Here is a 25,145-nt window from a genome sequence, read left to right as displayed (position 1 = left end):
AGAACTGCTTTTGCTTTTGTATTGAGATGGATTAAACCCTCTCCGGAGTGGAGACAGCTAGATGTTTTTACAAAGGAACTGTTTTTAATAGAAAAACTGAAGCCACTGAAGCCATGGAGCAGAGTGTCACTATCAGTCCAGCACAAAAGAGCTCAAGGCAATATCAATATGTGCTGTACATAATAATGTTTTATGTCAATGTGTCTTAAATTCCCATTAGTGCGAAATAGTTTAAATAGTGCTGTAACCTTAAGTATAAAGAACTTTTGTGAGCATTGGGTCACGTGTAATACAGTAAGTGCAGGTTGACTTACAGAAAGTGGAAAAAATATTGTTTGTGGTCCTTTCATCACTCAACATGCTACAAGATTTTCAACTCCGGTTTTCAGTCCTGCAGTATTGGAAGAATTCAAGATTTAATATATTACATATTACAATTCTAATTTAAAATAAAAGGGACTATAAGGCAAGAAAAAGTTTAATCAAAGGAACATACTGTATGCAGCATCTGTAAGTTCAGCCTTGACCACCCCACTCAGCCCTCATGAACTGTCTTTTCTGCGAGCTCAGCAGGGGGAAATAAAAATCACAGAATTAAAAGTTACAGAATAAAGTTACATAATAATAGTGCAATAAAAAAACTGAATTAGAAAAACTCGATATAAATAGAACTGCTACATATGCAGGGTGTATGCAATACATTATGTCCAAACAGTGCGATATGCAGTGTGCCACATACAGTGGAAAACTGTACGTCCATGTAACCTGGCCATTTAACAAAGACCATTAGGGTGGTTGCTGAAGGTGACTGCAGCTTGGCTGTTTAGCAGTCTTATTTCTGGAGGTAGAAGCTGTCCCGTAATCTGTTGGTCTTTGACTGCTTCGATACTGGTTACCGGACGGCAGGAGAGAAAACAGTTTATGACTGGGATGACTGGGGTCCTTGAGAACAGAGTGTTGGAGAACTATGCTTTATTCATTTGGTTCTTACAAGCTCATACGTGACTGTGTAAGTGTTAATAGCAGGGAAACCCAAAAAACAAGTTTCTGGGTGAGAGAGTCAGTAATGAGTGTTGAGGTACTTGTGTGAACTACAGGCTTGTTTGTTCAGCGGTGTTTTGAGAAACGGTGAGGTCTCTGGGCTACAGGGCAATTGAGCTACCTGCCATTGTGATAATATTGTATAAAGGAAGCATGTGCAGAGGAGAGAAAGATAGAGCCCTGCCTGTTTTTGAGCACAGGGATTGCAGCTGGGACTTGGGCAGTTTCCTGACAGTCGGCTGTGAGCAGTTACTTACCCACTTAATAAAACACAATAGAAAAAAAAAGACCAGCATGTGTTCGGACTCCGATAAGAGTCTGGTGCAAAACTTTTCAATAACATGCTCTGCAATCATTTGTACCTTATTTCTTTTACTACTTTTTAAAGTAGTAGTTACAAAGTGCTCAATCAAGGTGATTCTTTTCTGATGCTTTTTAAAAACTCCATTTTATTACCTTTAACAAGTGCATTAAAAATAAGTTTGTGTACTATAAAGTGTTTGCTTTTCGGCAGACGTTCTAAAATGAAAATATTCCACATTACAAGAGCAAAATAATAATGTGTGTAACCAAGAAAGTACTTACATACAGTATATTACTTTACCTAAATATTTGATACTTAGAATCACAGCTTTTGTATGCACAAAATATAATTCGGGATGTGCCAAAGAGAGAGATGTGTAGGTGAAGTACCCATTGCTAAAAGTGGCATAAAACAGCAATAATTACTGCAGCCTAAAGAAATTTATACAAATTGACAATGAGAAAAACTGTTTGTAGCTTTTCATTTCTCCTTTCAAAAGAAAGATTATGCATAATGAACTAAATATGCTGAATGTTCTTTTTGCAATTTCTTTGAAAACTAACTTGCAGAACGTCAGATAAGGTTTTGCAAACTAGCTGTGTTGCAACAAAAAATAACTAAAACTATTACCGTAATTATATGTGTTTTCAAAGGGTAAGAATATTGATCGCTTTGTTTGCTGGTGAATAACTAAAATAATTCAAAATGTATTAAAGTCTGTTAGATGTTTAGCAACAGGTTGAGACATTATAGGTTATTGATAGAAGCAGTACCATCTATGCTTTAGATTTCAAATATGTTTACATAGACAAGATAAACCAATATATATTTTAGGTGTCAGTTGTTATCAAAAATAGTATACTAGTGCATTTACTTAAACCTTAAAAAGAGACATCAGTAAAGAGAGCATTAGTAAACTCGGTCTGTACAGGCCCTTATTTAGGCCATACAGAAGATGGATCTCTATATCCCAGACATTACCTGTTATGATTGGTCAAATACTGTGTTGGTGTTGAAATAGGTTGAGTTGGTCAGGCAGTTGTTGCCTTTCTGGATAACAGCCCTGTCCCAGCTTTCAGTGCTGTCAGTGGGAGCTGTATCATTCCTCTTGCTAATGCTAAATCTGCTGGAAAGTCCTGTGGAGCCTGGAGACAGGCAAACAGCTCTGGCAAGTGGTATGGTATGGAAGGAAGGGTGCAACCCCTCCTCTATGCTCTCATGCATGTCACAACTACCAATTCCTAAGTGGGGAAATAGGGGATTAATAATTGGGGAATAATTGGGGATTATTGGGGAAATAATTGGGGATTCCTATTTAAAAAAAGTAATTCCACACCCCATGTCAGCAAACACAGAAAAGACACAAGTGCAGCAGTGTCTGTATCCATAGCGTAGCGATCTGTGTTAAGTATAGTCCACAAATACTTTTGTGGTATGATGAATCTGCTACTTAAAAATATATACAGTAACTGTGTCTACTCTGTAGATACTGTAGTACAAAGGATTTGGAAAGTCAGATCATTTCAAACAAGATAGATACACTGTGTTTATGGGAAGTTTAATATCAACACACACAGGATTATATTTAGAAACTGTGTATTTGTCACCACCATCACCGTAGTATTGCTCTATTGTTGAGGCTTCCTTTGCAACTTCTGATACATACTGTAGGTGCAGAGATGTGGTGAGGCTGCACTCTTGATGATCTTCATCTGCACTTGCACAGGAGTGTTTGTGCAGTCCCCTTGCCATTTGATGATCAGACCTCCACAAACCTTATTTACAAGCTCCTTTGGTGTTACAGTTGACCTGTGCAACCATTTGAGCAATAGAAGCCTATTTAAGTTCCTGTTTTCTGTTTTAATTAATCCTCTCAGAGAAGCTGTGACTACAAATTGATGGTGTGTTGTTTCATATCCCTGGGTCTGCCTTGATGTGTGTCTCTTTGTTTATGAAATACAGATCAGCATGTAGTAGTTGGCCTTTTCTGAAAATAGATCTTCCTCCAGAGGGGAGAACTGTGACACTGTAATAATTTCTGACTATGTGGAATTTATAAAGCATATTTCTAAATATCATTAGCAAACATATCTAAAGAATTAGTGATTTAATGATTACCTAAAGAATATATTTCACTACTCTCAGTTTTACCTTCTTTTCCCTTTTGTAGGAAACCAAGTACAGAAAGGTCTGAATGCGAACAAGCAGAGACAGTCCCCCATGAATGTTTTGATTCACTGATCTAGACAGACTGCTGCAATTCGGCTGCTCAAAATGTAGTTTTCAGTACAGCCGAGTTAAAAATGATGATTTTGGATTTTTACTGAAGTGATGTGGGATGCATTAAGAAATAGGAAAAACTGAAAGTTAATTTTTTTGTGATTATGTAGTCATTAATATGCCCCCCAAACACACAGAACAGCAGGAACTTTACTATAATCATTGCTTAAACTTTTTTAATTATTAATTGAGCAGTACACAGACCTACAGTACGAACACTATGCATTTGTTTGTGTCTGTATGTCTTCCAAAACACTTGTAACCTTTCATCCCTGAAGAGTATCTCAACACAGTTCAGGAATTTAATACTCTTTTTTGCATTTTATTACATATCCATGCCTTCTGAATAGTGTATGGGCATTGTGGAGGTTGGATTTTCACTGAAATTGTCTTCAGCTATTGTTCTTGTCAACCTCCCAGAACTAACAGAGGGAAATCTCATCCTTCTTGTCATTCAAAAAGCAATTCAGAGCTGCCTGGATTTTTAATAATTGTTTGGCGTCATTTATATGACAAATTGTCTGGAAACGCAGATGGTATGTTTTCTTCTACATCCTGAAATGGTGCCGTTAATAAATAATAACATGGACCTTTTATTTTGGTTAATATTAATCCCAACCAAAATAAATTCAGTACAATCAGAGATTCTTTTGACAGTGTTTAACAACTATCTTGATGCATTCATTGCAAATGTCAATTAATGAATGTTAAAGCCTTGTTCTTTAGTTTGTTGTGGATAAAGTTAAGCAGCTGTCTGCTCAGAATTTGCTTCTCATATCTCCCCATTGTCTCTTGTAGACTTAGACTTCTTTTTATAATTAATAGTAAAGCACTGTGTCAGTATTCTGAGAATTGCTTAATTCACAAGGGACGCACGCTCTGGTATCCTGAATTCTGCCGGTTAAGCGGTTATGTAATACAGACTTCACGGCAGAGCACTGTCGTTTCTGCATTGTTGAATGGTCTGGTGACACAGAGGTGATCGTAAATACAGCTACATGAATCCTGAAACCCAGGAAGGAAGCATGTGGGGAGCTACTGTACCCTGCCCAGCTTTTGAAAACTCACACGCCACATTTCCTCTCCAAAAGGTCTTAAAGATTCTATGGGTGATGCAGGTAGAATACTTTATGCAATCCTACTAATGTTCTCGCATTATTCACTTTGTAGTGTTAGCATGCAGTCCAGCTTTATGTTTTTTTAAATCATGGTTTTAACGTTTATAATTCTGCCCACGAAAAACACTCCTGCAAAGGTTCAACCAAGCAGAAAGAAGGCATGCAAATTTGAATCTGTCTGGCCTGATGCTTTAAAATGTTGAACATCTTTGCCTTTTTAAACTTCGTCTTTTTAAGTTGTAATGTTGATTACGAAAAAGCTTTCCAACATTGAAAAATGTTTTTGTTTTTTTCAAACCTTTCTTGAGTGCAGTCGACGTACTCTATGAAGTATATAAAGATATGTGTTTCCAAAGAAGGAGTTGCTCAAAATGCCTTTGATTTTTTGAAATTCTTAAAAATGTCTGTATATACTGTAAATCAACAATAGCAGGGTTCTTTTGCACAGTCTAGTCACATAATCAATCCAGGCTTGAACATCCAGTAACACTTCACAAATCTCATAACTTATTCTCCAAAAAAGTGCACAAAATAACCGTATTTACTTAGTGTCCCCTGCCTTGCTCGGATACGTTTGTTTTACTTTTTCATATTTTGGAGTTCAAATTTTATGGTATTTTTCAAATATGCAACCTCTGTGCGAACTGGGAGCAGTAAGCTGGGGTTTATGAAATCATTGCTTTGTCATCGTCTATGCTCAGTGATCACTGCCCCGTGTGAGTCTCTGCCTCTGTGAAACCTCATTAGTGCTTCACTCTGAGAAGGGCTTCTTGTCTTTAAGTGATGTCTGGTACTCTTTTCCCGTAGGTGACTGTCTTTATCTACACGGATCTGATGCTGCTGACGAGAGAAGACGAGCCGGGACGATGCAACGTTCTCCAGAACCCTCTTTTCCTTCATCACCTCCGCTTGCAGGAAGGTGAGTGAGACCATTCCGGCTCAAGCAAGTTACTTTCATATAAAATACTTGAGAGTGTTTTCTGATCTGTACAGATCTCTGTCCTGTCAGAAGCCAGCATGGTTTTTGCTGTTCATGGTTGAATTACAACCCGTCTTGGTGTTCTTCGCTTTCATCGCTAACAAATAAGTGACACGTGCGTCTATATCTCTCTCAGGAAAACCACCTCTGGCCTTAAAGACTGCAGCATTGATGTGGTGTGATCGAGGCTTATTTCAGACATTTCAGTTACACACCCAGCTCATGATCTAATTCATTTCCTGCTATGCTTTGATAAACATCTGGCAGAGGTTCTGTTTGCTAGTGCGTGTCTTTTCAATCCCAGATCGATCAAAGAGTCTGTGTTGATTACCGAGTATAATTAATTGTATTTACATAGCCCTCTTTATCCTAAAGGATCTCAGAGTACTTTAATTATAGAAAGGGATTCTTTATCTTTATTAGCCACTGAAGTGCAGCAATCCCAGCAGACAGGAGATCAGACGGCAGCTGTTGAGAAATTGCTTCGTTATCTGAATTAAAGGGAACTTCAGGGAGGCCAGATTATGCATTCAGCCACATTCAGTGGATGTCTTCTACTGCACAGTGTCCCCTGTTCGGGGTATTCAGACATTGCTTTGAAAATGGTGGTCTAGGGGAAGGAGTACAGGTACTGTACAGCTTATCTCCTGACTCGTAGGATTGTTGTGTGATTCCATATGTTTCACAGCGATTCTACTGTGTTTCTGTCAAGACATATAATGCCAATGAATTGAATAGAACGGAAATTGGCTCAGATTTCCAAGGAACTAAATTTCAGGTTTCTCCCATCGGTCAAAGCTAATGTCCCTAAGAAAAGAGAGCTTAAGGTTGTTGTTTTTTTTGCCATAGCACTCTCTAAGGATCTCCTCAGCCATTATTGTCAATGACACAAGTCAAAATCAACTTCCTTGGTGCCTAGATTTTGAGTTGGCGTATGTTAGTGTGCAGTGAGTTGATGACAGTAGGATGATACGATTCTACTGATTTCTTTAATATTGTAACACATATGGGCGACATTACAGGTTGTGCGAGCCGGCTTACCAGCGCGGTGACGTCACCACCCTTCCCTGTGAATAGCAGGGACCTCAGCTGCCGGGCTGACAGGAGATCTCCCTTTAGCTCAGCTGGCTGGTTCCCTGTTGAGTGATGCCGGAGGCCCAGGTTTGAGCCCCCAGAGGTGGGGGGCCGACCTGAGGCGGCAGCGGCGAGGGCGCATACCCACGTGAACCCAAGAGCACTACAGTATGGTTTACTTTCTGTAGTTGAATATTGATCTCTAAAAACCAAGCGCGATTTCTGAATCTTGTGAACGTTAAACAAATGTGGTTGCTTCATTCTGATCAAGAAAGTCATTTGCATACTGTATCTTCATCATTCTCAGTATCGAGGGGAAGGATTATGAGCTGGCATCATGACATTAAACATTCTTGACTGCTGGAACTCCAGTGTAGTTTGGCATCTGCTTTTTATGTGTTGGTGTAATTTTGTGTCTAACAGGACTGGAACCAAGTGTTTTAGATTAGATTTTCTAATGATTTGAATCATTGAATCACTTGATTTATATATTCAGATTTCATCCAGCATTGGTATTTTGCTTCTATTTTTATTTTGATTCTGCTGTAATTACAAAATGATCCCTCATCTCATAATCAGCTAGAGTAATACTGGAAAGCAGTGTTTTTGTTTCTGCACTGTAGTTATTTGCATTATATCTTTATGCCTGACTGCATCTTATCTCTGCTCTGCTTTGGAATATGTAGACTTAATTGCGAAATTATACCAAGTGTCTTACACAGTCTGAAATAGCTGTCACTGTCATATTTCAGTTTTGAGTTTACAGGAACGTTAGACATTATTAAAGAGCAACCAAACCCTTTTTCAGCAGGGCTCTCACATATGAAAATAGAAAACCTACAGTATAAACTGATTAAACCTGCAAGCATCACCATGTTGGACAACTTAATTGAGTCTTCTGAATTTAATAAAATAGTAAGGGTTGTTTTATTTAAACATGTCTATCTCATTTCTTGTAGATAGAAAATGGAAAATCATCCTTAGGGTTATCTTTTCTACAGCTCCTCCTCATATGAATTAATCTTGTGATATATGCAACATGCCAGTTCAAAAGGGAAAATCTTAAGTGATTTAGTTGAATTTTATACCCAAGAATATGAAATTGAAGATGCATTACAAGTATGGAAAACCTGTGTGAGACATGGTGATGTTAATAAAAGATCTTGTTAGCTTTCATCCAAAACCCAGAGACTGATGTAAAAACAGTATGGTAACTGTTTTAAAACAGGGGTTTTAAAGCTGTTACCTGGGGACCCATGTCAAGAGGGCTCATTGAAAACAAAGAGAAACGTTTCACCACAAGTCTCGTTTTGTCTAAATCTACTCTCTCACACAGTTACTCTACTCCATCAACAGGGAATCTGTTGACCTAAAATTCAGCTTGCGATATTTTGTAATTTTTTGTCACCTCATTTCCAAGGTTTTTCCAAAGACTTATTGCTATTCTTTATTTGTGCGGTATGATTTTGTCACCCTTTTTATGGATGAGTACTACTTTAGCAAGTTTGCCATCAGAACATTGCCTTTGTTTTGAGTGACTGATGGAAGTATTTGGTTAACGGTTTATGAATCACATCTCATTTCCTTTAGTGTTAATGGTAGAATAGCATCGTCTCCTGGAGATTAGATTTAACTTAAGTGCTTCTAGTACCCTTAACATTTCTGCCTTTTTATGCTAATGCTACTTAATATAAACTGTCCTTGTTCAACCTGTAGCATGTTGTTAATTTGCGGTGCAGTGGCTCTGTAGCTAAGGATCTGCGTCTGTGGCTGGAAGGTTGCTGGTTCGTATCCCGTGGCCGGCAAAGGAATCCTACTCTGTTGGGCCTCTGAGCAAGGCCCTTAACCCCAACTGCTCCAGGGGCGCTGTATAAATGGCTGACCCTGCACTCTGCACTCTGACCCCAATTTCTTCCATGATAGACACCTGAGTATTTACAGTATTAGCCATTTCCCATTTTATTGCCTAAAACTTCCATTTTATTATTGATACTCTTATCATTTGTTATTCTTTTGCTTCAGCACAATGAAAAAAACCTTTTCTGTTTGAACATTATGGATAATTCATTCTGATTTTAACTACCTAACAATTTTCATTTTACATCAGCCTGTTTGTGATGCAATGCCTAGCTTAGCAATCCAATTCTGTCAAATAAGAATTTCTTTTACACTTAATAACATGCTACAGTGAACTTGGAGAGGAGACTTCAGTTTATTTTATATGCAAATACTTAAACCTGTTCCTGAAACACTTGGAATATCAGCCAAGGGATTGAGCAATGAACTGGCACTTAAAATGAAGAAACAACTTTCGTAATTGAATGATCAGCATCTTTTTTCGAAATACAATTCACCTGGCAGGTAGAGAGGAATTCTTCATGTCAAATTCTGACAAATTTCACTTTCTGTTAGTGCTAATAAAGCAAACTTTTTTTTAATATATTTATCTTGAACAAAAAATAGGAAGAACCTGACAGTGTATTCACTTGATATCAATGCAGCATCCTAGTTCACTGAGAGTCACTCACACAAAATTTATTTGAGTTTTCTTTAGATTCTTGATGACTTGATTGGAGTTTAAATTTTAATGATTTAAATAACTTAGTCCCATCCATTCATGTTTATTGCTTTATCCGGTTTAGACTTGTAAATTTCTTCCAAAATAATAACGTGTACTTTTAACTGTTTTAGCAGGAGTAAATGAGTACTTGTTTTTACTTACTTCTGTACTTTGGTTTAAATTAATTTTACATTTCTCAAACTAAAATAAAGAGGTAGGGTTAGCTCCTTTTCTGCTATGTTTACACAGTGATGTGAGCATAAGGAATTGAATCATATCTTTTCAACTTAGGTGTAGTATGCAAAAAAGCAGGTGCAAGTGCATTATCATGAACTATGAAAAGGTCAGCCCTGTGCTTTGTGCTTGTTTTTTTCAAGGAAATCACTCTGAAATTCCTGTTCAAAAGTGCTGTAATGTAGATGTGAAGACCTCAAGTTGAGGAAGTAAAAAAAAACACAATCTATTTTTATAAGCCCCAAATCGATATGGTTACATGAGTGCAGAGAGCTTGCAATTCATTAAAGGTAGCTGTCTCGGTATAAATTGACCAGCCCTTTGCAATCCATCAGTGTCACAGCTATCAGACATGACAGGCTTGCTGCTGAAATCAATGAGGTATGCATCGGATTCAAAGCAGGTTTATAAATACGTTAGCCAGAACGAATGATCGGAGATATTGGATGTGAAGTTCAGCGACGGAGTCGAGTTTGTTTTTTGCTTTGTAAAGGACGACATGGAGATTCGAAGCTCTGAATCGCTGGTGTATTTGTGAAAGAAGAGTTTCCTGTTTAGTGATCATAACCAGCCTCTTTCAGAGTGTTCATCGGGGGGTGAGGGAGATGGCGATCGCAGCTCCACTCTGAGCCTGTGGTTTGCGGTGTCTGTTTGAGCAATATCTGCAGCTCATATGCCAGATTCTGAGCCATGCAGCACAAATAATGGGTCTCTTTCAGGCCTCAAGCTAAACAAGGTTTAGCCGAATAATGGATAGTGGGAGTGAGTGAACCTGGCACAAGAGAGCTCAGCGTTCAGCTGTAACCTTGACACCACATGGGAGAAAATTGCTTTACCTGGTTTGTAAACCCACAGAGAGAGTGGTGACATTTGCATTAGCAGTGCCTGTCCTTCCCTTTCACTAGGCGTGATGTTGTCCCATTGCTTCACCTTTCCAGGAGGGAAGAAGGGGAAGGAAATGCGGCCTCACATTGTTTTTTTTTTCTAAAAAAAAAACCCTAAAGGAAAGATGCTGGAGTCAGGATTCAGATGAGGCGGCTCTTGAGATCAAAGCTCCCTTGGGCCACTCGCAGGGGCTGATCTGATTTACAGCCCTAGAGGTGATGCCAAATGTTGGAAAAGCTGTTTAATCCCCATCATTGTGATGCATGTCTGCAGTGAAACTTATGCTCCGGTCCAGGGGCTGCCTGTTATTGACAATTGATGTCGAGACAGATTAATGGCACTTTCAGCCAGACTTGATGTGGACATGAGGGATTCGTGGCATTTTGGAAGATCTGTTATCTGCATGATTGAATAAGGTTTCCACCATTAATTTTTAACCTGTGATTCACCTGCATCGATTTAGAAATGAACTGTTACCACCGCATGCACTTGTTAATAGCAAAAGGATATTTTTAGACCTCTGGAGAAGACATTGGATCATTAGAATTGAATTCCAGTCAATGGGACCTGAAAATTCATTACAAATCTTGTATTGCATCTTAGGTTGTTCTAAAAAAATTTAAAATAATTTTAAGGAAGAAATCTGAAAAATGTCATGCTATGTAGTTATTGCCAGAGGAGCTTTAGAAGAGGAATTGTCTTGTTACTGTCAGTTTCCCAATGTCCACATAGAGTATCAGCCGTTGAAAGAAGTCAAGGAAGTTGAAGTTGCAGTGTCTACACCTTTTTGTCCTCAGAAGTGTAGTAAAATGAGTTTGAGAGGAAATTCTCAAAGATGCAAACAACCATGAAACACTTAGGACACTTTAGGATTATTCAGATGCTTTGTGGAGTGATCGGGATATTGCTGACTAATATACATTGTCTCCCATCTCAGCCATTTAACTGTATAACTCTTTTCAAATTGTTAATTGCCTCACACATTTCTCCTCCTGCTCAGTTTGGGGGTTAACCTGATCAAGGCAGTGTGTGGATTTAATATTTCTTGATGATTTAGTTGCTCATAAGGATCTTCACAGACTTCTTCTGATCTGCCCTTTTCAGTTTATCCCTGACTTGCTCTGAAAGCTCATTAGTCTTCATCCTTGAGTCTTTGCTTACAGCGAACCAAGGAAACTCACCGAGATTCATTTCATTGTGTGTCTTGTTAGAGCAATGCACCTACTGTGCATTTTTTTCCTTTTTGTTTTTAGCTTTGACTGTTAGGAGTAGTTTGTATATATATATATCCAGTATTCATTGATAATTAGTGAAGGCTTAAATCAACAACATATCTAAACTGTTAAGGGGTCTGAGTACTTTTGCAAGGCACCGAGAAAACTGGTAATTTTATAAAACAGTGAACCTCATCTGCTCAGGTGTTAAATAACAAGCTCTAATGATTTAACTCACAGCTGTGGTTAATACCTGTTACTGCTGTGCAATAAAGGCAGTGCCTAGACAATGTGCGTGAAATAGTTACTGTAAATCAGGAAGTTTCAGATGCGTTCATGTTTACTGTGGTTACTTCTCAGACAGGGCTGTTAAGACAAACGTCCAGAAAGCCTGTGTGGAGTTTGTTTTGAACCATTCATCTTACGAAGATTAAAACTGTGTTGCACCCCAGACCACCAGAGTGTAGAATCAAAAAGTAACTCCTGAGCGGCCACTAACATTCCAGATCAAATTGGGCCAGAGGTCACCACTTCACCCGAGCCGCCTTGTTGCCTGTGTCGCTCCTGACCGCATCAGGAGTGGATCTGCTCTTTTTCCCACGCGTGGCCCGGCCTGGTCTGTGCATCCCTGTGAGGCCCCAGCCCGAGCCAGGAAGCGAGTCCCGGTGGAGACCCCACCTGTTATTGTTTGCGAGTGCGGTGAGGCGCCGGAAAGAGAGCGAGTGTATTTGGAAGGCGAGGGTGCGGCCTTTTGTCAGACCGCATTGTTGTGACCTGTAGCCAGCAGGCAGCACCCTGGATTGTTCTGTGTATCATCAAAGTATCTCTGGCACAGACTTGCCCCCTCCTGCCCCCCGCCCCCTCCCCCCGCCTCAACACACAAACAGTTAGTGTGGAAACCCTGAGAGGTTGCTTGGGAGCAAAAGCAAATGGTCAACTGTGAAACAATGAAGTAGCCGCTGAGGCAATGAGATAAAAGAACCATTTTGCCACCCCATTGCTGTAGAGGTGGAAAGTAAAGAGACTGGATGCTTTGCTAGTGCTCTCCGGTGGGATTTTGGTAATGCTGGTAAAGGTAGGCGGGCATACTGTAGGTGCATTTTGCCCAAAGCTTTTACCAGGAACTGTGGCACCATTTTTTCAGGGTTTGGAGAAGGTGAAGCTGAACTGCTGTCTGATTTATGAAGTACCCATGGATGTCTAGGACACGCTAGAATAGCAGAACGGCAGCAAGATGGTCATTTATTGTTATTAAAGTAGGCGTGTTTGGCCTATTTCCTCTTCTTACATATTGCATTATGTATTGATTCTGACCTTTAACAAGTCCCATTTTTCACAGTCTTTCCAGTTCTCTCCGTTCTGTTTTAGGAGTGTAGTATTGCGGCTATGCACAGCCAGAAAACAACATGTCCACACTTTATTGGCACATTTGGTGGGATTCTGGATGTCTTCCGTTTCTGACTCTTTACTGCAGATGTTTTCAGAGGTGGGGATTCCGTAAGCCTCTTGAGTGGCACCCGCTGGTCAATGAGGGAAAGTGCATATTCTTATTTAGAGGGCTGATCTCATGACAAGAGAGATTTGCTGTTATTCTGAATAAAATGTATTTAAGAAGCTTGTAATGATAATGTGGAGACTGTTTATTTTTCAAGTGTTGTCTTATAATTTACCTTTCCTTAAACCTGTAACCCTGTTATATTTAAGTATAAGTTTTTAAATAATTTTAAATTAAATTGACTTTTATCTGGCCAAGGGTGAGCTTACGTTTTTTCAAGCGAGGAAACAAATGTGCCTGAGATAAAATATTATCATATTATCTTAACTATCAGTGAAATATCTCTTCACATCTGGCAAACTCTTGACCTCCAGTTGAAGCACTCTAGGCATTAATCTTTTCCAGTTTCCAGGTACTTACTAGCAATACAATGAAAGCAGTTACCCATTGTCCCCTAAGAGTCCATATAAAGTACATTAAGCAATCACAAAACAGGAACTTAATCAATTTATAGGACTATTTTATCCGTTTCTTTGTTGCCTGAGGAAGATCCTGTTGGGCTGAAACAAATCACCTTTTTGTGATATGCAGTTCTGACATTTGGGGATTGTTTCTAGTCTGAGAGTATGTGTTTGGCATGCACTGCATTTAGATAAGTCTCTGTTCTTATGGAAAATTAGGACCAGAACTCCTTGTTACCTCTACCTTTGTATGTTCTCTTTCATAATCGTAGATTAAATTTGAACATTTACCAATTGAGGGATTTGGAATTTGTTTTGCTGTAAGATGCATTCAGCACTATCTAATAGTTAAAACAACATTTGGATTTGTTCACCATTTTATAGGTGTGCTTTGCTTTTCTTCTCATCCTTATCCCACTATTGGAAGAGAGGTGCAAAAACAAACAACCTACAGTATATTTAACCCTTTTAAGGATAATTATTTACAGAGTTAGCTAGCAATACTGAACTGACAAAGAGGGACAGAATATAGCCCTGTCCACAAAGTTTCCCATGTCATCTTTGTGGACCTTGGCTTACCTCTATTCCCACAGCCTTCTAGATACAGGTCTGAGGGAGTCCTTCCTCTGGGCAAATGCTGCCAGTCACTCTCATTCAGTAGCCTTTCTGTTTTACCTTTCAAGGCAAATTTATAGGGAAGAATGGTCATTGCCATTCACATCCTTTTCTGCCATCTTCCCATTGCTCCAAGAAGCAGTGAAGCTAAAAGGATTTGATATGGCTTCTGTCTCCTGTTTATCCGAGAGAGGATTTGATTCTGAAGCGGCAGAATGCAGGTGATTCACAGCAGCCGGTCTGTGGAAACGCTTCCTCAAATCGGAGCTTAACCTAATGAGACTGACTTGATAAATGGCTTCATATGGCTCGTTCCATATTTGAGGGTTCTCTTGTCTGCCGCTTTTTTCTTTGCTTTCTTTTTTCATGTTTTCTTGTTCTTCCTTCGTGCCGAAACAGTAGTGTCAGACATGGCAGTACTCCCGTCTTGTCTGTTGGAGTCACTGTAGTTATACAGTAATACTTCAACTTCTTTTCCTTGTCACGTCTTTTGAGGCGAAAGGATATTAAATCGGTAAAAAAGGTTTTTATTTTTTATTTTAGTTATTAGACTTAAGAAATGTGCAAGTCTCCCTCATTTCCTTATTAATTGAAGTCTACTGATATCAGATTATCTTATGCCTCTTGGAGTTTTACTTGAACTTGAACTTGAACTTTATTGCCATATGTAACCTTTAATAACTCTTCTTGCCAGGTGACTGTGTGGAGACTGTTGACAAGGATCAAAGACTCGTGATGCGAGTCTCCGAATGTCAGTCAAAAATGAAAATTGTTTTGCATTTAAAAAAGAAAGATGCGCTCTCAGATACCACCTTCATGCAGCATGATCTAAGCTATTAATGTGAAATGATGAGACCCTAAACTTGATTCTACCGGCATGTTTTTCTCATAACATCGACTCAATAATATTGAGTACTTAAAATAGCTGGAAGAGAAATGTTCGATGAAACCAAACACATTACTTGATTTTCTGCCAGCATTGTTTTTAGCTTTTGTTTGCAATCAGTTGTCTGAAAATTGAAAAGACAGGGGTGAGCCTACAGCTGCTCTTGTCACATGAGGGTCTAGAGGGCACAGGGCTCGCCTTTCTTAATCGTTTGTGTCTCAGAGACAGCCTTGCCTCCAAGACCAGTTGTGTTTTATATGTGTCGGCTTGTTGTTATCTACCCTGGAGACTACTTGCGATGAAAGGAATTTGGTTTCAGAGCAGAATCTAGTAGGTTTTGGAGGATGTGGAGAGTATTCCCAAGCAACAGCCTCAATTTGAAGATTGCGACCAGGGAGTGATTTCAGACAATTTTTTCTCCTCCTAGTTTGGAAAATGAACTAGTGTTGAAGAAGCAGCCCCCCTTCTGTGGTGCACTTCTGAGGAGTTCATTCACAAACACCGCTAGTTGTGTCCTGACTTCTGGGATTCGTCACAAGCTGCCTTCTCAGTACTCTGAAAAACGGGAAGGTCTACTTACTCTGAGCTAACATTGTGCTGCACAGGGAATCAGAACAGCTGTTGTAACATCATCACTGACTGAACTGAGCTCAGACTCAGCTGTGGTTTAATTCGCAGGCCTCAGTTGTCTGGCTGGTCCTAACTGCAGTCAAGTCCACATGTGCGAGCTCTCACCTTCAGCAGGTTTCCATCAGATACACATGCTCTGCCTTCCTAGAAAAGGCACTGACATCATTTCATCATGAGTTCTTTTTGTCCCTTTCACTTCGGGATCTCGATACCAGAGAATAGTTGATATGCTGTGGTGGTTTTGAATGTCTTTTGTCAGAAAACAACAGGAGCATTCCCACTAAAGTGTTTTTTTTCCAGTGTCTTTATTAAACGCTACATAGAAACCCGTAATGTTGCTTTTGTTTTGGAAGAGTCAAAGGAGGTTAACAATTCTCTAAATTGAAGTAATTGGATGTATTGATCTCAGTATGGGCTTGTTCAGCTTGGCATTGCTTAAATAACCCTGCATTTCTTCCAGGGAGATGCCTGACGAGCATTTAAACACAGTAATCTGTCTGCATAATTACGTTTGTTTAATATGAGCCTGGGATTCATTCATAGTCTGTCATTACACTGTTGGCACCACAGCCACAACATCCTTTTAGTTAATATGCCCTCCAATCTGAATTTACTAGAGGTGCCAGAATTATTTCAAGTGTTTAGAAAAGGGACCTGAAAGCATTTCTTAAATCAAAGGAAACAAGTAATGCACCCTGTGAATAAATAAATCATAAACAGAGCAATAACGTCTTTAAAAATTTGTTGCATGGCAAGAATATTTGAGCCTGTTTCAGTGTAACCGGGAAAATGTTTTATTGAATGTGTGTAGACCATTTGAAGAACATTGATTATAGCTTAGGGGAAGGCAGAATAATATGAAACAAACAAGGCCTCAAGTAGTACATGGATGAATGGCAGTGCATCAAAATGATCCCATGTGACAGCACTTTGTGTAATGCAAAAAATTGTTTCATGGTATTACACTTTTTAGCACAGCTGATCGATGCAAGGAGCTTCAATTATATCAGATTCCACAGGGAGTAAACAAAACTATTGGCCTCATGCGGTAATGTTGTGTTTAACAAAATTGCTGTGACTAAAAGATTGCATTTTTAATGGGCTGGTGAGTTCTATATCAGAATCGCAATAACTCACAGTAACTGAAAGGGGTGTACAGCAATCATAATGACCTAGATAAAGAGAGTCAATATAAGAAGAATATAAGAACCAAGGTTATGGTGATCCAGCATTTATTTCTCCAGAGATCCATGCAGTTCTGCTTCTGAGTTTTCCCAGAAATGTTGACTAGCTCCTGATCTCTCTCACATGCTAATGAGGCTTCCAGTTCTAAAAATACCGTACCTTGTATTCAGGAAGTTGTGATAGTCTTAGGCAAGCTGTAGTTGTGGGTACCTGTTGGGCATAAACAAGCACACATCTTAACACCTGCCCGTAGGTTCAGAGAGTTAATAAGCCTGAAGAGTGCTCTGCGTCATTTGTTTGTCAGCCTCTTTGTCTTCTGAGATTCATGTGTTACAAATACAGTAAAAGATGTTTCTGCGAAATCCAAGGACAAGTAGCAGACTATAATACGCAACATTCAGCAAGAAGCAGATGAAAAGTAATGAATCAATCCCGAAAACACACTTTAATATTATTATTGTCATCCATCCATTTTCTAACCACTTCATCCAATTCAGGGTCACAGGGGAACAGCAGTCTATCCTAGCAAGCAACAGACGAAAGGCAGGATACGCCCTGGGCGAGACACCAGTCAATCGCAGGGCGCACACAGACACAAACTCACGCTCACACCAGGGACAGTTTTCCCAGCAGCCAGTTAACCTATCAGCACGTCTTTGGGCTGTGGGAGGAAACTGGAGTGCCCAGAGGCAACCCACACAAACACCATACAGACTCCACATCGATAGCACCCAGGTCTGGAGCTGAACCCAGGGTCCCACCATCGCGAGGCTGCAGTGCTAACCACTGCCCCACCATGCTGCCTGTTATTGTCATGTCAACCATAATTGTTTGTGCGGATCTAGTAAGCGGGTCTGCAGTGTGGGTGATGAGAAGGAAGCGAGGACAAGTGACCCCCCCACCATCTCAAAGAAAAAGAGAGAAAATTGTTAGGAACCCCAACTGAATTACGTGTGAAGTCACTGGAACAGAGCAAGAAACCTCCTGGTTTAGTAGAAGAGGGGCCTTCTTGTGCCACACCGGGAAGATACCCAAGGAGAACTCCCTCCTCCTCGGGTGGTGATGCCAGGGGGTGAAGGTTAAAGGGCCGGACTCTGTGTCACAGGGGAAAGAGGCACCAAAACCACTCCTATCATGAGCAAGTGGGGCACAAAGGAAGGTCAGCGTTTTGCAGCAATGTAGTGGGGTGGTGTGAAAAGTTGGTAAAAGATGTTGATTCCCTTTGGTGGTTGTTTCTGGGCAGTATAAGTCACTTTAATTCCCAATGGGACTTTCTTTCTTCTCCCTCTCTTACCTTCTCCCTTGTTTAAACAGCAGTGCTGTGAGCTTCACTTTGTCCAATTAGGTGTAATGGCGTGAAAACGTTACTACTGTAGCTTTGGTCAACGTGACTGGAGGATGCAGAGACATTGGACAGTCTCCTAGAGGTCTCACTTCTAAGTGAGCTGCAGTAGTGGGTAGAAATAAGAACCTGTGGTCTCCAAGAGTTCTTTTTGAGAGATTAAACTGTCTTTCTATTTGGTATCTGGCTCCCACGTTCTTTGTCTTTTCTGTTCCACATCCCGAGAAGGTAGTTTGACCAAGCAGCGAGTTTCAGTGTTTTTTATTGATGTGGTGACTTGTGGTGACTCTCTCCTTATATGAGAATTGTGTAGCTCTTTGGATTTTGGGTTTGTTAAAGGTTAAATAAAAAGGCTTGGGGAATGTAGCCAAGTGCGAAATGATTATTCGTTTAGTTAGCTCAGGCTGCGGAAGAAGACCCTGCTAAGGAAGAAAAACGTTTTGCTTTTAAGACTTTGTGCTGCATTGCTAGAGAATGGCCAGAGCTGTGTGTAGCCTGGTGTCCTGGGAAAAGAACAGGCTTATCTAAAGCAGCATTCTTTCTATTATTGGGCTGTCTGCTGTCTTTAAGGGGTGGGGGGCGGACTACCGTTTCATAGCAAATGAAACGAAACCAGTGTAAAGTCAAAGGACAGGACCTACTGAATTTTCCAGTTTTAAAAAAATCTGCAAAGGATGTGGTGTGTTTAGCAATGGATTAGTAAGAAGGCACTTAATTAAACTATGTCTTCTTTAAAATTATTGTCATCAGACTTTGTGTTAAGAGCATGTTTTGTGTAACATTTAACAAAACAGAACATTTTCTGTTATTGTTAGTACAGTATAAGTAAAATTATTATTGCAAGTAGTACCAGCAGTAATAGTAGTAGCAGAAGCAGTAGCAATTAACTGGGATATCCCAAGAGAATTTGCACCACTTTGTCATGTGCAGGGTGATTTTCAAAGCTGTCTTGCTCCTGAGCAGGGTTTGCTCCCAGTTTTGTGTGAACAATTGTAAATGCAGCAGGTTAAACGATTGTTCCTTTGAATTAGTTCCAGCAGCTCCCGAGATGTTCTTATCAGACCTTCTTCTATGAATTGACAAACAGCCAAGGTGTGGTAAACAAAACATCTTGTTGTTTACCTCTTAAGCCGAGAAAATAGTGGGACTGAAAGCAAAAGCTCATACCTGACTTCTTAGTGTCTTGAAATAGTGTTTACTTACTGTAGATAGCAGTCTGCTATTGTGCAGGAGCCTGTGTTGTTTTGTTCTGTTTTACATTTGTAGAATTTAGTGTAATTCAATGCTAAACAAACAGCATACATGTTTTAATGTTTCTCAGTGGTACGGTGGAGCATTGGTGATTCAAATTAAAAAAAGACATTTGGATTTTAATGTACCTTAGTGCATTCTAGGTCTAGCATTCTTGCTGGCAACTTTCACTAAACAGATACGGTTGACCAATCAAAAAAGATAAACGCAAAGTCAGTTCTACATATAAAAGGATTAGTTAATGGTTGCAAACTACTGTATGTTTCTTGATCTTTACAAATTTGTTTGGGGTCATTCTTTCTTTTGAGGCTTTCTATTTACACGTAAAAGGTCTTTACTTCTAATAAAACGTGATTCGGGTCTAACTTTTTCTGAGCAGACTGGCCTTGACAGAACACCAGCCTCTCTCCCCGGCCTTCAACACTCCTCTGTTCCACTGACAGCCCATTGTTTCTCCACAGGAGTGTAAATGGACAGACGCTGTGAGCTCACAACAGCTCAACAGATAAATGTACACAGTTAGCACAGGATTGATGGCGGAGCGTGGCTGACACACTGTTTCTGTAGTTGGTGCTCAGAGGTGGTATTTTTAGCTCTCCGTTTGACACGAAATGTAATTTGCCATCTTTTGCTTTTGTCGTTGCTCTGCAGATTCCTCTGAGGATTTGAAGTTTTACGTCATTCACATCACCGAGGTAAGTTTAAAGGGGCTGCCATTTGGATCAGTGTGAAAGAGTTATGTCTATGTGACACATTACAGGATATACAACCCCCACCATCTACAGTACCTACCCCAGCAGCTCATGGTGATGGACTGTGATTAAGAAGGCACTTTGTTAGTCTTTATGCTCCTCTAGCTTTTAAAATAAAAATAGCTTGGCAGTTTTGACACAGTATATTGATTATATGAACTGTAAAAAAAAGTATATTCTCTCTTCTTCTTTATTCTAATTAAATTCACTGTACTGCAGTTCTCTTCTGGGTCAAGATTAGGCAGAAATCTCTCAAAATTCCATGGGCGCAACATTAAAGGATTCAGATGTAAAGGACCATATGCAGTCAACACTATTTCAAATTGAAAGAGACTAAAGAGCCGCAGTGTCTATAAAAGTGCTCAAAATGCGAGTAAAATATTTTGAACAGCTGATGTTTGCACTGAAGAAAGTCATAAGAGATGCTACAATACTTAAGCGATTTGTTTTAAAGCTGCCAAGCCTTACCTTTAAGCCCAACGCACTGAAGTAGCACGCATGTTTATTTACAAGACTAAAAAAAACCTCTCCAAGGCTTTGCTTTCCATCCATCTCTCTTTGTTGATCCCGCTACTTAAAGACTGTAAGACTGGCCTTAATTTATTTCATTTAAGCAGTTTTCATTCCCGGAAATTAATTCTGAAGAAGAATACACTTTGTGTATTTATTACTACTGGGGAAATTATTTATTTCAGCTATTATCGGACGTAGTGCAATTTAAAAAGTATAATTCTGTATTTCATGTGACGCTGATGCCATTAAGGTGGAAATATTTTGATTTCTGCAATTATGTCAAATTATTTTCTAGGATTTTAAAATGAGCTTTTGGAAAATGTTAATACTTAGTCTTAGAGTTATAAACAAATGGCTATTAGTTGACCCTACTAATGAGAGAGAAAAGAAAATGCAGCCTGCTGCCTGTTTCCCCAAAGACTGATTTTGTTTTCAAATATACTGGTGTAAGAAAGGGAACAATACAGCTGTTTTGTTAACCAGTGAGAAGTGTGAAGATATATTTGTTTTAAATGAGCAGTATGTATTGATGTAACTGCTATGAGAACTGTGAGAAGAGGCAACTAGATTGCATTTGATATCTGTTCAGAAATTTTTCCCACTCTCGTTTGTGTTGTCAGATGGCAGTGTTTGCTCACACCGACCGGAAACCAACAAGTATCAGGGATAATTGTAGAGCAATGAAATTGATGAACAGTTGAGTGTATTTCAGTTCAATGAGGGCACTTAAGATGCCAGCAAGTGGTCATTTCTATCATTTTTCACAATTACCAGCAGGACAATATGATGAATCTTAATCATTGATGTAAAACGTGAAAAACATTTGAGTTTCAGAGCTTCCCTAAATGGTCAGATGGTAAAGGCTTCAGATGGTAAAGAAAGCCCTACTGTATAAACAGATGTATTCCAAGTGTACAGTTGTATCATTTTACAGTTTTACACAGTTTCTTTGTGGACAGTGGATAAGGAGGACAGAACTAAAATGTATCCTGTGACAGAAGTCAAAATTATGAGAGAAAAATATTTTTGCTATTTGCTACATTGAACGCCCCCTAAATTTCACTTCGGTTTTCTTCATAGGTCTCTTAACATTTCCCTCAAACTCTAAAGACGTTTTAAAGACTCTAAAGAAACTTTAGACCTCTAAAGTGGCTATTCTATTCAGGGCCTCTCTCTGGAACCGCAATGAGATACTAATCCTACTGGAGTCCTTAAGGATTCCGCGGAAATCAAGTAAGCACACATTTGCTTCAGTGTGGGGTGGGAGGCTGCAGACAGTTGCGTCACTTTACCACACTATAAAGCGATGTAATCAGCCCAGTCCAGTCCATAATAAGAAATGCAACTCACAGTCAATGTTTTCTCTTTCCTCCCACTGGTGTGGTTTGTGTTTGAGTTACATTTTAACTGCTGAGTTGTGTGAATGCGTCAAGGCCAGGGGTCAATAAACTAACCCCTCTTGGCCTTTGTACTCCTCTAATAGAAAATAATCCAATTAAGGCAGGCAGTAAAAGCATGAAAAAGTGGCAATTTTGAATTTAAGAGTGTATTTTGTCTTTCTTGTGTTTCCTAATTTCACCGATATACCAACTGTAATAATAAGAACCATGAGCAGGTAGCTGTGTCGGCATACAAACTGCAAAGGAACAAGAGGTTAATTCTATAATTAAAAGTTATTAGAAGAAAAAATGTTTTTTCTGCTTTCTTTTTTACTTTTCAACATGAAGTTAACCTCCTGTATTTGTAAAGCGACTATGCTGTCCTGTAGGATTGGAGAGGACAGAACTTCACACATGCAGATCTTTGTTTTGTCACATTGCATTTGAGCTGCTTGACCTGTGTTGGCAAAGCTTGTCACCAAGCTCAAGAGGGGAGCAGACACAAACACAGCACAAGAAAGACATGGCTAAGCAGTAAGGCTACATCATTTCAATAGCACTCAGTCACTGTGGACAGTGAATCAGAACAAGCAACTTCTTTGATCATTCCCTGATTGATTCCTCAAGAAAAGCATGAGCAGAAGACAGCATCCAGATAAATACTTGAATCTGTGTATATTAAGTGTGACTATCAGAGTCATATTGTTTATGTCATAACGCAGCAAGCTGGCTTTATGACACACGAAACACACTTTGACACTACATCTTATATCTCGCAGGGCCTGAGGCAGATGCTGATAGTACTTGTCTTATAATGAGTACAGATACTCTATGGGAACTCTGGGCAGTTTTTCGTGCTCATAATAATTGCTCACATTTCTAAAGCACTCCTAAAAGTTTGCAAATTTAATGTTTAGATAGGCAGCTTCTCTATACTGTATGTCCCAGTCCAAGAATGCCACAAAGCTTTTAGGAGAATACTCCTTGAACTGATAGAAATTGTGTATGATACAAGTTGGCTTCTGTATTTAGAGCCAAAGAATATAACCTGGATACTTCACAACTACCAGTCTTGCATGCATTAATTTGATTGTTATCGAATGTCAGTGATATTTGAACTACCAGGCCTTTTGGCTGGAAAGAAGTACTTTTCTAGAGAGTTTAGTGCCCGTGTAACTTCAATTTGCTATGCAGTAAAAGATTTAATATTTGAAAGCAGACTTTATTCTTTTCATGCCAATATAATTAACTTATTAAAAGTCAAAATTAGATTACAGTTAAGACCATGCGAGATGTTGATTCTCAATTAAATGTACTCGGCCTTTCCGTCTTTCATACTCCTTCCTGTGGCCCAGGAAGGATTGATGACTGAAGTGTGGTACTGGTTCCAGAGCTCAGTGTGTTTGTGGTCTCCCTGGTGGACCTCAGAGCGCACCTTGGCATTGATTCTGTCTCTAGGCAAGCCACCCTGGCGCATCATCTTGGCAGTCCTCCTGGTGAGGGCTGGACATGACATCTCACAGGGGTTATCAGGTGGGCATCTCCTTTCACCACTATTTTGCAGACTATCCCAAAATAGCTCAGTAAGGCTGCGACACGACTCACAGCATCACTCTCCTCCATCTCCCCACCCAGTTCAAACCAGTATGCTCATGTAAGCCTTTACACTTTTCCTATCTTTTCATTTCTACTCACTCTGTGGCCTCCAAGACGTTTTCTCCTATCTCAGCCTGAGCTACTAGCTTTTTTGTTCTGTTGCTTCTGATACAGATTGTATTGACTTGCAGTAACCCCTGATCTTTGAATCCAATGTCTTGGAGAAGACAAGTCTCATATCGTGCCCCATTCCCTCCTCCACTGGATATTCTACTTGAACTGTCCAACCTCTGTTCTTCCCTTGCCTCTTGAGTCTGCATATTAGAGGTTCTTGTTTTCACATCTCATTCTCATAATCCCCCTTCACACTGTTAACTTTACCAAGAACATGCTGACCGGGACCATAAGGTTACAGCAGTTCCTAGAGGAGTGCCAGTCTCAGATGGGAATAGAAGGAGCTGTCGAATGTCTGCCTGCATCTTCCAGTCTTGGTGAACATAATGGACATACAGTGCTCTGCTCTATTTAGGTGTTTAAATTATGTGATGGGGGATGAATATTGAATTGTGGACCTGATGATGAAGGTGATCATAAGTCTTGCCAACACGCCTTCCCACCTCATGCACTCTCCATGCTCATCCTGGTACACCAGTTCTCTGTTACCCTGGTGTAGTCAAGCCGAGCTCCAGGCTTCTTGTGTGCTGTAGTTGCCCTACATTCTTTCTAATATTATTGGCCACCTTCATCTCTTCCATAGCCTTCTTCAGTATGTTTTCTATCACTTCTCAGCGCAGTTGCGACCTCCATTACACATTCATCCTGGGATCTCCACAGTGTCATTTCCAGTGGACCATGGGAGACTTAAATTCCTGTTAGTGATGTGACAGGCAACGTTAGTGTTCCTTTCCCATAAAGAGCCACTTTATTCCCAGTCACTTTCTGAGAGCACATCGAGGTATAGTAGGCAGGTGGAGAGGAATGCAGCTTCAGAAAGAAATAAGAGAGTAATGAATCACAGCTAAATTCAGCTTTCCTTTTCCCATTGGTATAACATTTAATAGGTAGTTCCCTTGTACAAATATTGTGGTGTCATTGGACTGCAGAAGGTGGCATACAGAGTCTACTTGTAGGAATCATCAGGGAAAAATCATGATGACTCAGGCAGCACTGAACATCCATAAATAAATCACACAGCACAGACTGAGCGATATTCCAATTTTGTCTTTACTCCACTGGCTAGGTGTCTCCAGGAAAGGTGTCTCTCGGGGCAGCAGGGTAAAAATGTGAAGCAAGGGCAGCAGATTGCTGTTCTAGGTGAAGTGTTCCCTGCTTTTACTGCTGGGTGACTCAG

At 39.8% G+C, this 25,145-nt stretch overlaps 1 protein-coding gene across 1 annotated transcript in view; it reads left to right on the top strand.

Annotated features, from left to right (window-relative positions):
• The window catches only part of LOC102686985 (regulator of G-protein signaling 3-like), a 183,414-nt gene that overhangs the window by 119,900 nt on the left and 38,369 nt on the right, over positions 1–25,145 (top strand). The window contains exons 18-19 of the mRNA XM_069183310.1: positions 5,551–5,662; positions 20,206–20,249. Coding sequence (XP_069039411.1) covers positions 5,551–5,662; positions 20,206–20,249 — 156 coding nt within the window. The remainder of the gene's footprint in view (positions 1–5,550; positions 5,663–20,205; positions 20,250–25,145) is intronic.

This window comes from Lepisosteus oculatus, chromosome 24 (assembly GCF_040954835.1).
Source record: "Lepisosteus oculatus isolate fLepOcu1 chromosome 24, fLepOcu1.hap2, whole genome shotgun sequence".
Taxonomy (NCBI): Eukaryota; Metazoa; Chordata; class Actinopteri; order Semionotiformes; family Lepisosteidae; genus Lepisosteus; species Lepisosteus oculatus.
The sequence above is the reverse complement of the archived record's forward strand: the minus strand, read 5'-3'. Positions and strand labels throughout refer to the sequence as shown.